General features: G+C 41.5%; 1 protein-coding gene across 2 annotated transcripts; it reads right to left on the bottom strand.

Annotated features, from left to right (window-relative positions):
• Window positions 1-305: 305 nt before the first annotated feature.
• On the bottom strand, window positions 306-13,312 carry LOC139533054 (mitochondrial intermediate peptidase-like). 2 transcript variants are annotated; one of them, XM_071331269.1, is made up of 19 exons: window positions 12,681-13,312; window positions 12,257-12,430; window positions 12,057-12,145; window positions 11,861-11,947; window positions 11,548-11,611; window positions 11,181-11,363; window positions 10,825-10,981; window positions 10,634-10,700; window positions 10,445-10,505; window positions 10,279-10,331; window positions 9,870-10,023; window positions 9,612-9,689; window positions 9,315-9,519; window positions 8,923-9,032; window positions 8,363-8,437; window positions 8,171-8,287; window positions 6,513-6,634; window positions 4,491-4,564; window positions 306-660 (listed from the first exon to the last, which is right to left on the bottom strand). In XM_071331269.1, exons 1-19 carry the CDS (start codon window positions 12,816-12,818, stop codon window positions 563-565), a joined length of 2,106 nt encoding a protein of 701 aa, XP_071187370.1. In that variant the 5' UTR covers window positions 12,819-13,312; the 3' UTR covers window positions 306-562. The 2 variants fall into 2 exon arrangements, with proteins under 2 accessions (XP_071187370.1, XP_071187380.1); XM_071331279.1 differs by having other exon boundaries at window positions 10,634-10,682; window positions 12,681-13,310.
• Between the last annotated feature and the right edge of the window lie 99 nt (window positions 13,313-13,411).

Below are 13,411 nucleotides of genomic sequence, written 5' to 3'. Positions count from 1 at the left end.
AGCAGAGCTCTTCCAGAGTCCAGCACGGAGCCTTATCCCTCGTATTGCTTTAGTGAGTCTGTCATTTATCTGCAGCCCTTCAGACATCCCCCGTCCCCTTATTCTCTATGTCAAAACACTGGCAGGCCCACAGCTCTTTCACTTGTTTCACTAATCAGGCTGCTGACTGTCTCTCTCACAAAAAAGAGCATTCAATAGTGATTCATTCAATAGCTGAAACCTGTAGCTATAGAGTTAGAGAGTAATAGCCAAGTAAGAGAACACTAGTTGTTCAGATGACAAAAACAATAGACAGGACAATATAGGGTTGGCACTGGCAACATGGGGATTTTATAAGGGTTCATAATTCACAATGAGACAAGGATGCATCACAAGTCAAATACAATATTATACACACTTCATATTTTAATTCCCTCATACTCATCAGGCCACTGCAGAGTAATATAAATTTTAAAATTCAACATCGCCAAGCGTAGGATGAGGTAAGTGGGGAGGGGTCCTGCCCCTAATTTCCAGTGTTAATTTCCAGTAGGTAAAAAAAAAAATAGAAAGTACAATCTGCTCATAAGGAATCATCACGGCAGGTTACTGAGTCTGTGTCCAGGTCAGCTACTAGAGCGTCCACTAATTCTTCAACGGTAGGGGAGCTCTGAAGCATGCCTGCAAACCATGGAACAGGCCAGGAGAGAGGGGGACAGATTTAGATAAAGGACTTCAATGACAAATTTGAAACTTGTCTGGGGGAAAGAAAATCTCAATATTTTATTTGTAGTGCTCTATCTATTGAGCTATTGTTTTAACCCGGATTCGTTGTGTTTGAGTTCATTCATATGTACAGAAATTAAACTAGATCCAACCAGGTCCATGTCAAATTGGCCTGCAATACACCGCTGATTATCTGTGCTGGTTCTGTATTGTAACAACTCAGCTTTGGCTGTACTCATGTCATGTTGACAGCTACTAAGAGGTTAATTACCAGGGATGCATATCAACTCTCAGAGCCTGATCGAGTTAACACAGCAATTGAAATTGAAAGCCATATACACCTCACTTTGGCCCTATGGGAGAGTAATGCCATTGGTTAATGTATTTGATCTTCTTCAAATACCGACAAATCATGAACGTCAGCCCATCTTTCAACTGAGACTACAGGAGCCCCACTGCAACTGTGACTATGAAAAAGAAGAGCCAGTGCCAAAATTTTGAGTGACTCCAGGGAATGTTAATGTGAGTGGGTTTAGCTTTTTGGGTGTGTGGATGGAATAACATCTAGTTTCAACATTTGCTAAATGGATGTAAAAATCTATCTGGAGAGTTTCCACAAATATCACCATAAATAGGGCTTTGAATTAAGTGTACAAATTAAAGGAAATATTCACCCATTTTGAACGTTCTCGTTTTTGTGCATTTCTGAGCAATGTTCCATGATGGCGCCGGAGGGGAAGGCTGCCATCTTATCGGCTCTTAACCAACCATACAATTTGTTTTTGTTTTTTTGTGCCCAAGAACACTAAGGTAACCTGCCTAAATGACTTTCGACCCATAGCACTCACGTCTGTAGCCATGAAATGCTTTGAAAGGCTGGTCATGGCTCACAACACCATTATCCCAGAAACCCTAGGCCCACTCCAATTTGCATACAGCACCAACAGATCCACCGATGACGCAATCTGTATTGCACTCCACACTGCCCTTCCCCCCTGGACGAAAGGAAGACCTATCTGAGAACGCTATTTATTGACTACAGCTGAGCGTTCAACACCATAGTGCCCTCAAAGCTCATCAATAAGCTAAGGACTCTGGGACTAAACACCTCCCTCTGGAGACAGAAAAGATTTGGCATGGGTCTCGGATCCTCAAAAGGTATTACAGCTGCACCATCGAGAGCATCCTGACGGGTTGCATCACTGCCTGGTATGGCAACTGCTCGGCCTCCGAACGCAATGCACTCCAGAGGGTAGTGCGTACGGCCCAGTACATCACCGTGGCCAAGCTTCCTGCCATCCAGGACCTCTATACCAGGCGGTGTCAGAGAAAGGCCCTAAAAATTGTCAAAGACTCCAGCCACCCTAGCCATAGACTGTTCTCTCTGCTACCGCACAGAAAGCAGTACCGGAGCGCCAAGTCTAGGTCCAAGAGGCTCGTAAATAGCTTCTACCCCGAGCCATAAGACTCCTGAACAGCTAATAAAATGTTTACCCAGACTATTGCCTCCCCCCCATACACTGTTGCTACTCTGTTATTATCTAGGCATAGTCACTTTAATAACTCTACCTACATGTACATATTACCTCAATTACCTCGACACCGGTGCCCCCTGTATATAGCCCCGCTATTGTCATTTACTGCTCCTCTTTAATCATGTGTTATTCTCTTACGTTTTTTTGTGTGTATTTTCTTAAAACTGCATTGTTGGTTAAGGGCTTGAAAGTAAGCATTTCACTGTAAGGTCTACACCTGTTGTATTCGGCGTATGTAACAAATAACATTTGATTCGATCTATTCCTGGGGAATGGGTGAATCTTTCCTTTAAACACAAATAAAGCTTCCTGTCTTGAGATTTATGGTGGTTTCAGGATAACCTGGGAGGCATCAGAGAGCCATGATGCATAGTAGCAGCCCTTACCCGTTTCCAAACCCAGGGAAAAGCAAAGCAACTGCCATCATCACACAGCTATAATTAAGAGTTTGAAGTAGCCAAAGCCTGCGCCTCAGGCATATACACTAGCAAAACAAACTATGCATTGATGGCTTTGCCAAAATGATATAAGTTGATAATATACAGTGCCTTCAGAAAGTATTCTATTCCCTTGACTTATTCCATATTTTGTTGTTTTACAGCCTGAAACCAAAATGGATTAAATAAAAAAAAATCTCACCCATCGACACACAATACCCCATAATGACAAAGTGAAAACGTGTTTTTAGAAATGTTAGCAAATTTATTGAAAATGTATTTAATTTATATATTTAATTTACATAAGTATTCACATCTGAGTCAATACTTTATAGAATGACCTTTGGCAGTGATTGTAGCTGTGAGTCTTTCTGGCTAAGTCTCTAAGAGCTATCCCCACCTGAATTGTGCAACACTTACCAAACATTCTTTAAGCTGTCTAATTGGTTGTTGATCATAGCTAGACAAACAGTTTCAGGTCTTGCCATAGTTTTTACTTAAATCTACTTGGAAAAACTAACTCAGCTACTCAGGAACATTCACTGCCTTCTTGGTAATCAACTTGTGTAGATTAGGCCTTGTGTTTTAGGTTATTGTCTTGCTGAAAGGTGAATTTATCTCCCAGTGTCTGGTAGAAAGCAGACTGAACCAGGTTTTCCTCTAGGATTTTTCCTGTGCTTAGCTCTATTCTGTTTCTTTTTTATCTTGAACAACTCCCCAGTCCTTAACGATTACAAGCATACCCATAACATGATGCAGCCACCACTATGCTAAAATATGCAAAAAAAATGGAAAGTGGTACTCAGTAATGCTTTGTATTGGATTTTCCCCAAACATAACACTTTGTATTCAGGACAAAAATGTAGTTGCTTTGCCACATTTTCTTGCAGAATTACTTTAGTACCTTGTTGCAAAAAGGATGCATGTTTTGGAATATTTGTATTCTCTTCAAGCTTCCTTCTTTTCACTCTGTCAATTAGGTTAGTATTGTGGAGTAACTACAATGTTCATCCATCCTCAGTTCTCCTGTCACAGCCATTAAACTCTGTAACTGTTTTAAAGTCAACATTGGCATCATGGTGAAATCCCTGATCAGTTTCCTTCCTCTTTGGCAATTGAGTTAGGAAGTACACCTGTATCTTTGTAGTGACTGGGTGTTTTGATACACCATCCAAAGTGTAATTAATAACTTCACCATGTTCAAAGGGATATTCAATGTCTGCTTTTTTTATATTTTTACCCATCAACAAATAGGTGCCCTTCTTCGCGAGGCATTAGAAAACCTCCCTGGTCTTTGTGGTCCGTGTTTGAAATTCAGTGTTCGACTGAGGAACCTTACAGATAATTGTATGTGTGGGGTACAGACATGAGGTAGTCATTCAAAAATCATGTTAAGTACTATTATTGCATGCAACTTATTATGTGACTTGTTAAGCACATTTTTACTCCTGAACATATTTATTCTTGCCATAACAAAAGGGTTGAATACTTATTGACTCAAGACATGTCAGCTTTTTAATTGATTTATTAACATTTTGAAAAACATAATTCCACTGACATTATGGGATAGTGTGTGTTGTTGGCCAGTGACAATAAAATAAAATAAACATTTAATCAATTTCAAATTCAGGCTATAACACAAAAAAAGTGGAAAAAGTCAAGAGTTGTGAATATTTTCTGAAGGCACTGTACTATACATACAGGAGTGGTGACCTGGGGAAGGACCTACTAGGAGAAAAAGAGTGCAAGAACCCTAAAGAAAGGGAGGAAGGTAGCGTCCAAGAAAAATAGTGACTGCGTGTGAGCTCCTTACCTTGCACCATAAGCATGGGCTCCTTACTACCTCCATGAGCTAGCATCTCCCTTCGATATCGCTCTCCCATGTCCCTGTGTGGGGACATTAAACAGAGGGGGTGAATAGGCAGAGACAGATAGGATTGGGGTTTATGTCAGACAGATAAGGATATGTCTGAATACTGTACTGGCTTGGTTTTCCTGTGGGTTGAGCTGTGCTTTCACTGCCACTGACTGTAGTCTGCCACTCTACAAGCCCCCATGACAGAGACACAAAGAGCAGAGAGAAAAAAAACAGCTCTGAGAAAACATAACACCCCAGGTAAAACAGTACTCCATTTCTAAACACAAATCCCCTGATGTCACATTGATATCTGTGATGTGGGTGTGTGGTCATTTTTTTGTCACTGTCATGTTCAGACTAGTGTGAGTGAACCCAGCTAGTAGAGATTTCCCTGAAGTAAAATCTTCAAAAGCCAAGTTAACAAACAGATCACCGACCATTTCAAATCCCACCGTACCTTCTCCGCTATGCATTCTGGTTTCCGAGCTGGTCATCTGTGCACCTTAGCCACGCTCAAGATCCTAAACGATATCATAACCGTCATCGATAAAAGACAATACTGTGCAGCCGGCTTCATCGACCTGGCCAAGGCTTTCAACTCTGTCAACCACCGCATTCTTATCGGCAGACTCAACAGCCTTGGTTTCTCAAATGACTGCCTCGCCTGGTTCACAAACTACTTCTCAGATAGAGTTCAGTGTGTCAAATCGGAGGGCCTGTTGTCCGGACCTCTGGAAGTCTATGGGAGTGCCACAGGGTTCAATTCTCAGGCCGACTCTTTTCTCTGTATACATCAATGATGTCGCTCTTGCTGCTGGTGATTCTCTGATCCACCTCTATGCAGACGACACCATTCTGTATACTTCTGGCCCTTCTTTGGACACTGTGTTAACAAAACGCCAGACGAGCTTCAATGCCATACAACACTCCTTCCGTGGCCTCCAACTGCTCTTAAATGCAAGTAAAACTAAATGCATGCTCTTCAACCGATCGCTGCCCGCACTCGCCCGCCCGTCTAGCATCACTACTCTGGACGGTTCTGACTTAGAATATGTGGACAACTACAAATACCTAGGTGTCTGGTTAGACTGTAAACTCTCCTTTATAGACTCACATTAAGCATCTCCAATCCAAAATGAAATCTAGAATCGGCTTCCTATTTCGCAACAAAGCCTCCTTCACTCATGCTACCAAAAATACCCTAGTAAAACTGACTATCTTACCGATCCTTGACTTCGGCGATGTCATTTACAAAATAGCCTCCAACACTCTACTCAACAAATTGGATGTAGTCTATCACAGTGCCATCCGTTTTGTCACCAAAGCCCCATATACTACCCATCACTGCGACCTGTATGCTCTCGTTGGCTGGCCCTCGCTTCATATTCGTCACCAAACCCACTGGCTCCAGGTCATCTATAAGTCTTTGCTAAGTAAAGCCCTGCCTTATCTCAGCTCACTGGTCATCATAGCAGCACCCACTCGTAGCACACGCTCCAGCAGGTATATTTCACTGGTCATCCCCAAAGCTAACTCTCCCGTTGGCTGCCTTTCCTTCCAGTTCTCTGCTGCCAATTACTGGAATGAATTGTAAAATGAATTGTACCCCAGTATCTCTGCACATTCATCTTCTGCACATCTATCACTCCAGTGTTTAATTGATAAAATGTAATTATTTCGCCACCATGTCCTATTTATTGCCTTACCTCCCTAATCTTACTACATTTGCAAACACTGTATATAGATTTTTCTATTGTGTTACTGACTGCACGTTTGTTTATGTGTAACTCTGTGTTATTTGTGTCGCACTGCTTTGCTTTATCTTGGCCAGGTCGCAGTTGTAAATGAAAACTTGTTCTCAACTGGCCTACCTGGTTAAATAAAGGTTAGAGACTTCACATGGCAGACAAAATAACTTTTGAGAAGATAAAACATCTGCATTTACAACATGGGTCAGGTCAGGTGAGTTTCTCTCACCTGTTGAAGGGGTCTTTTTGAAAGCACTGCCTCCACACCATGGAGGCTATGGCACGCGACATGAGGTATGAGTAGTACTTAGCACCGTACCCAATGAGGTGGCTGAATCTCAGCTGCCAGGCCTAGGGACAAGAATACCAGTTACCCATCTTTATCTAAAGACACCAGGGTTGGGGTCAATTCCATTTGAATTTGAAATTCCAATTCAATTCTTGAATTCACACATTAAGTAGAGAATTTACGTCGACTTCAATTCGAATTTCAACAATCTTCAAGTTTTGGAATTAATGTTGTTGTTTTTATCTTTGGGAAATGTTCAAATATTGAAATCCAATTAAATTCCAGTGAATGGAATTCATGTAGTTAGTATAGAAAAATGGGCTGCAGGATTTGTTTTAAATCATTTCAACTTGTATTTATATATTTCCAGTATAGCTAGGCTGTCTGAACAGTGAGTGACATGATCAGCCTGAAATCCTGAGGGAATTGAATTCAATTTGAATTTGTTGAATTGTTGGGGATAATATTGAATTGGGAATTGTATTATTGGAATTTATATAACATTGTAATTGAGAGGAATTGAATTACCTCTTAATTCAAAAACTGAACTGGAATTGAAATTGAATTAAATGGAATTTACAGGGAGGGTATTTAATTTGAATTGCATTTGTGGAATTAACCCCAGCACTGAAAGACACTTCCATATTTTCGATTGAATATATTTTGTATTAAAGCAACATTGTCAATCTGAAAATATTTTTTCAAACCTCTCTCCCACGTGCCACCCACCTTATAGAAGATGACTAAATTGGCTACAGAACATAAGTGAGACGTGCAGTACCTATCTTCTCTTCGGAATGATGCTGCTTCTGTGTATTCTCTCTCTCTGGCCAGTTGTTTCTAACTCCTACAGTCTTATTTTAATGATAAGAGCTCAGCTGTCTGTGTGGTGACTTGTTATAATCCAAATCCAGTGGGAACCCTCCCCTTTGCTTCTCACGGTCAATGACAGATAAGGACCTATCAAAAGACTTGCTGAGTGTCACAGTTCCAAACATGTTCTAAACTAAGACTGGGGTGAAAGTGGCTCCATATGATCACTGCAGTCAACAAATGCAGTTTGGTTTGTATGGCCAGGCACTAACGTAAATTGCACCTGAAATTAAAACACCACATTTTGCAACTGTAAATAAAAAAAAGTATCAGAAACAGTCAAAAGTACAGCATAATTTTTCATTCCGACATAAATTGGTCTTTTCACATTTGGGAAACTACTTTTATCATACCCCAGGGAAAAACTGAGCTCTGTTATTTGGCAACAAACTAATGTAAAATTACTAGAAAAAGGGCTCACGGAGTAGATATTGGTTAGCTGTGGTGGTAAGCCAATTCAGGGAGAAAATCATTATTGTCCAAATTTTCCCCACAACTGTAATTACAGTTGAGAAGAAATAGTCTCTGGGTTGCTCTATTCTGTTTTATGTTTCTCTGTGGATAGAAATTCTCTCTCACACAGTAAGGGGGGTACAAACCAGATGGTTTATATCCAGTACAGAGAATAGTCTAATTACTATTTACCCCCAAAGGATCTGACATTCACAGATCAGTACATCGTCCACAGTTTCAGTGCTATAAGACTAAGATATCTAGGCACTTACAGTATTTGGAACGTAAGGTAGTCCATAGAATTTCTCTTGCATCTTTTTTAGAATGTCTGTCGTTGACTGATTTTGTGGCTTGCCATGATACACTTGATCCAAAGCAGCATAAAAAACCTGTGAAAAAATAAACACGCCAATCATTTTATTTAATAAGTACTGAAACGACACAAACTGCCACTGTGGCTATACCTGAAGCTGAGTGTCGGCAGCCCCACAGATTCTCTTGGATTCACAAAGGCGAGAGACCATGCTCTTGGGCAGGGGCTGAAATAGAACAAAATATTTCTGAGATAAACAAAACACACCCATCTATCGAGTCTTCTGTGTCGTGAACCTCTGCTATCTTCATTATTTGGCTAAATAAAGTTTGCTATTAGCTTGACTGTTTGTAGTCTGTCTAATCAACAGACTTTCAGTCTGATTCAAAATCATGACAAAAGACTTCACACAAAACCAACGTGTGTTCAAGTGCAGCCGAGAGCATTTGGTTCAGAGCTTATGCAGAGCTAGTGATGCGTCTCAGAACTATTATCATACCAAAGGGGCAAAAGAAGGGCTGCCAAAGTCTACATTATTATAACAGACAGTCTGATAGGACAGCTTAGGACACTACTCTATCTGTGGACCACAGCAGTAGACAAACAGCTCAAGAACTACTGCTACTCCATATAGATGACATAATCTTAAGAATGACTGTGTTGTGTGTGAGGGAAAGTTACAGAGGACAAGTATGAACTTGTGCTGCCCACCTGTCCGGTCTGATAGTGCCGTGCAAACTGATTTACCACCCGATAGTCTGTGGCAAAGAACTCCATGAGGATGGAGGGGACTTCAGCAAAGTCAGTGGAGCATCTAGTTCCTGAAAAAGACCAGTCAGAAGATGAGTCTCTCACAAAACAGATTGTTTACCAACTGTACTATGTCATAAAATGTTTTCGCGATAGCATGCCATGCTAGCACTGTATCGTAGGTCATACAAACACAAGACTGTAGGCCTATTAATCATAGGGTAGTTCACTAAATGTGTCTGCTAAGCAAATAAATGTGTCTGCTAAGCAAATGCGCAACATATGCAATGCAATAATGAGGGACAGGGGAAATCCCTCCTAAAGCAGTGAGCTCTGGCCTGGACTCAGGTTACCTGTGACATGTTGGTAACGCGTGCGTCCCAGCATGGAATGCATGGCATGGCCCATCTCGTGGAACAGGTTCTCCATCATGCCGGGGTTGAGCAGTGTTGGGGTGCTACGTGTGGGAGGGGGCAGGCTCAGCATCAGCACCACAACAGGATGTTGGTACTCCCCATCCTTCTTAAGACGCCCCCCTTGGATGGTGAAGTGGCAATCCTGGGAGCACAGAGAAAGCCTTGATATGATCAGCATTGGTATCTTACTTTCGCAGAGGATTTAGGCAGTATTTCTGCAGCAGCTCGTCTTACCTGGTGTGGTTTGTCAGGCCTTCGGAAGAAGTCACAGTAGATGTATCCCAGAAGACCCTCGGTCTCATGGACAACAGCCTGTTAAGAGAACCAACTGACATTTAGGACTGCTTAAAATAAAATCCATCCCCAACAGAAACGATGGGCCTTAAAATGACAAAAAGCCAAGCAGCAACTATTACATTTTCTGCTGGTTCACTCAAAGGAGCCCCCACAAATTGGTGTTGAGTGTCATACAGACAGATACTGTTCTCTCACCAGCTTGCGGACTTCTTCACTCCACACCTCTCCTGCCATGGGCTGTTCATTCTGGAAGGAGACTCCCAGCAGCTGGCTGAACAGCATATTGAGGCCCTCCATGCAGGCCCCTAAGGAGAAGTAAGGACTGTACAGGCTGGGATCGATCTTATACCTGCACACACACACAAACATACACAGACACTCGTAAGGCTATGTTATTACAGACCGTTTCCCGAATAATGTTAAGCAATACACAAGCCCCCTCTAGAGGCCTTTTAGTAGAAAATAAAGCTCAGGTACTCCCGTCAACCTTTCAATAGTTTCTTTAGGAGATTCCCAACGATTCCTTGTTGACAAGTTATATTATTTCCACTTAGAATATACACATAGGTTTACAGTACTGTATACCTTTGTATAGGTATCTTACCTCTCTGCCCGCACAGCGCTGCTGAAGTAGGAGTGGTCCCATGGCATGAGTTCCTTAGATTTAAAAAAACATTGAAACATCAAACAGCAGAAGGATTGTCATGATCTCCTACACATGGATGTCAGAACCATGAGAGCTACTTAAACGCATTTATAAGATGACTCACGGTGCTTCTTGAGTTCATTTTCATCTTCATATCCCTCATCAGGTTAAAATCTTTGGCAGTTCTGGATTGAGGAATAGGGACATTAATGTGTGAGGATGTGCTACACTTACAGTATGTTTGAGATGGGAAAAACATTGATGTGTTGTACAGGGTTCATGCCAGTGTCTGGCTCACTGACTCCTACCATACCTGTCCGATAGTTTGTCTGTCAGCAATTCAAGGAATTTCATGACAGTCTCTGCAAAACAAAAACATACTAAACACACTGGTCAACACAGCATAGTACACACTTCTCTGTTTGAAGAATCATAAAATCAATTAAATATTTCTTCCAAGCAGCAGAGCACAAAGAAATGAGGTAAACAGCCAGAGTACTTTACCTGGAGTCTTGGCCATAGTTCCATTTAAAGCCCTGTGTGCAAAAGATTCATAGCCCACTAATTTGGCTAGCTCATTCCTACAAGTCAACAGGTCATCCAGACAAAGCAGCAGACTTGAATTCGGGAAGAGAAAGATTTTATAAGCAGCCTCCCGCACCTAAGAGAAAAGGACAAGCATATAATATCTATAGGCTACTGCACAGCAAACCAACATGCCCAATATCATTTCCTACCATGGGACAGTAGCTGGAAGACCACTAATTATGTATAGATAAACCTCTGGATTGCACACACACACACACACACACACACACACACACACACACACACACACACACACACACACACACACACACCAGTTCATCAGGAGAATCTGCATGGAGACCTCCAATCTGGATGGAGTTGCCGTCTATGGAGAAGCAGTGTCGGATGTGTTCTGGCAGGGCCGTCTTCTCTATCCTATTGGGCAGGTGGGTGCCATTTAGAAATTCATTGTTCAGATCCAGCAGGTTGACATTGAGGCTCACCGCCTTCCCTCTCTTTGAAAAAGATTCATACATTGAAACAGAGGTGCTGTTTAGGTTAAGCTCACATTGTGGTTATACTTCCCTGAGGATGTGGCTTAGTAGGCTAATAATCAATGTGTACATGACAATTATTGATTTAAAAATATATTCCATGAAGTGTAAGTGATAGGCTAGTAATGTCATTTATATCACTCACCTTTGATTCATCCAGATGAATGCCACTGATCTCAAAATCAAACATGAACAGTTCTGCTACTCTCCTGCAAAATGTATTGCGAAATATCAGTAAAACAAGATTGCCTGTCTACCCAACCTCCTTGCTCCGGCCAAACACTACACCCACGGACATTAGTTTCTTCTCTGCAATGAAATATGTAGCAAACATTGAGCAGCGGAAGAATTCAGTTTGAGTCGTCAGGCAAAAGACAAAATGCACTGCTACTCATCGTACAAACAGGAAGATAAATAAATGATTGAACTGAAAATAAAGAGAAGATAATAGTACATGCCTTGTATCTGGGTCCAAAGAATCCAGAACCTCTTTGTTATCTAGTAGGTTCTTGAGACTCCTACACAGTTCAACATTAGTGTTCAGCCTATCAGGGCAAAAAAAGAGAAAACATCAAAGAAAGAATGTATTAAAAAAGTGTTTTGCTTGACATCATGTAATACTTTACTAGAGAAACTACGGAAGAGGGTTCATACCTTTCTACTACTGTGCCAATGTTTATGCATGCCTTCTCAGCAGCATCCCGAAAGGCAGGGTCTGGATGGCCAACTTTGACAAAATCTGCCTGCAAGAAAATAAATACAACATCAAGGGTGTATCATATTCAACAGGGAGGAGTTTGGCTTGACAACAACAATGATGCCAATGATCTCTGAGTGTGACTGTGAGCCATTACCAAATCTGCCACTTTGCAAAGGCTGTCAGAAAGTTGATCGAAGGTCTCCACGGTCAGGGCGCCTGGTGGGTTATTGCAGGCTGTTTCTACCAACTGTTCTGTTTCCCTGAGCGCTCGTTGCTGAGCCACCTCGAAACCAGCCGGAGTACTCAACCCTGGAACCCCGAATAAACCCTGTGCAAATATAGCACGTACAATGCCATGTCAAAAGTCTGTGTGGCCAACTCTTGGTTTTCGAGGCTGAGCATTACAACAACCCCAACTGACACATTTATAAAAGAGCAAGTATTTTCTAGTGAATACAATTATGGGTGATTTTGACAATGAGGAAATTGAATATAGGTTGGGATTTTATGCCGCTAGTTAACCTCTTCTCTGGTATTATGGGGGTCCGCAAACAAACCGCTAACGTTAGCTGACTTACCACGTTCTTCTGAAACAAATCAACTTTCGTCTGCTGGGCATTGAATGCTGCTCCAACCGGAGACCAAGTAGTGACATGTCGTGATAGTGTCCTTGAGTTCCTCACAACACTCACAAATCGTTGACACGCCAACATCATAACAACTTCAACTAATTGTTGTGGAAAGAAAAAGAAAGGTCGGTCAAAGAGGAAATTCCGTGGGGAGTAACTTGGCTCGCGCTAAATGATTATCTATATGATAAGCAAGCACGTTTTTAGCTTTTGCTTTGCATCATGCTGATACTTTCCTTATACCAAAAAAGTATTGGATTTTAAATTAGTCTTTATTTCACTGTCTCTCTATAATTATTCGGTTAACTAGCTAGTAGCCCACCACTGCCATTGAGAATTGAGCTAAAACGAGCACTGCCAAGCATGAATGACGAATGTTTACAATTCTCAAAATGGTTCCGATGTTTCGTGTCTGCACTTTCGCGACTAGACCCTATCCATAGGGCTGGGCAATATATCGAATGAAATCGATTATTTCAAATGTAAGTTTTTGAGCGATATTCCAAATGCATGTATCACATAATTTTTTTTGTGTGTATTTTTCGTTATGAGCGTTTATGTCCGCTTGTTCTCATGTTGTCTTTTTGGTCTCGTTCGCTTCTTCTGCGATGTGCGCCTTCTTATTTCTTCTTCGATGAGGTTTAACGGCGGTTGGCATCCAATAATTGTTTCATTACCGC

Source organism: Salvelinus alpinus, chromosome 1 (assembly GCF_045679555.1).
Source record: "Salvelinus alpinus chromosome 1, SLU_Salpinus.1, whole genome shotgun sequence".
NCBI lineage: Eukaryota > Metazoa > Chordata > Actinopteri > Salmoniformes > Salmonidae > Salvelinus > Salvelinus alpinus.
The sequence above is the reverse complement of the archived record's forward strand: the minus strand, read 5'-3'. Positions and strand labels throughout refer to the sequence as shown.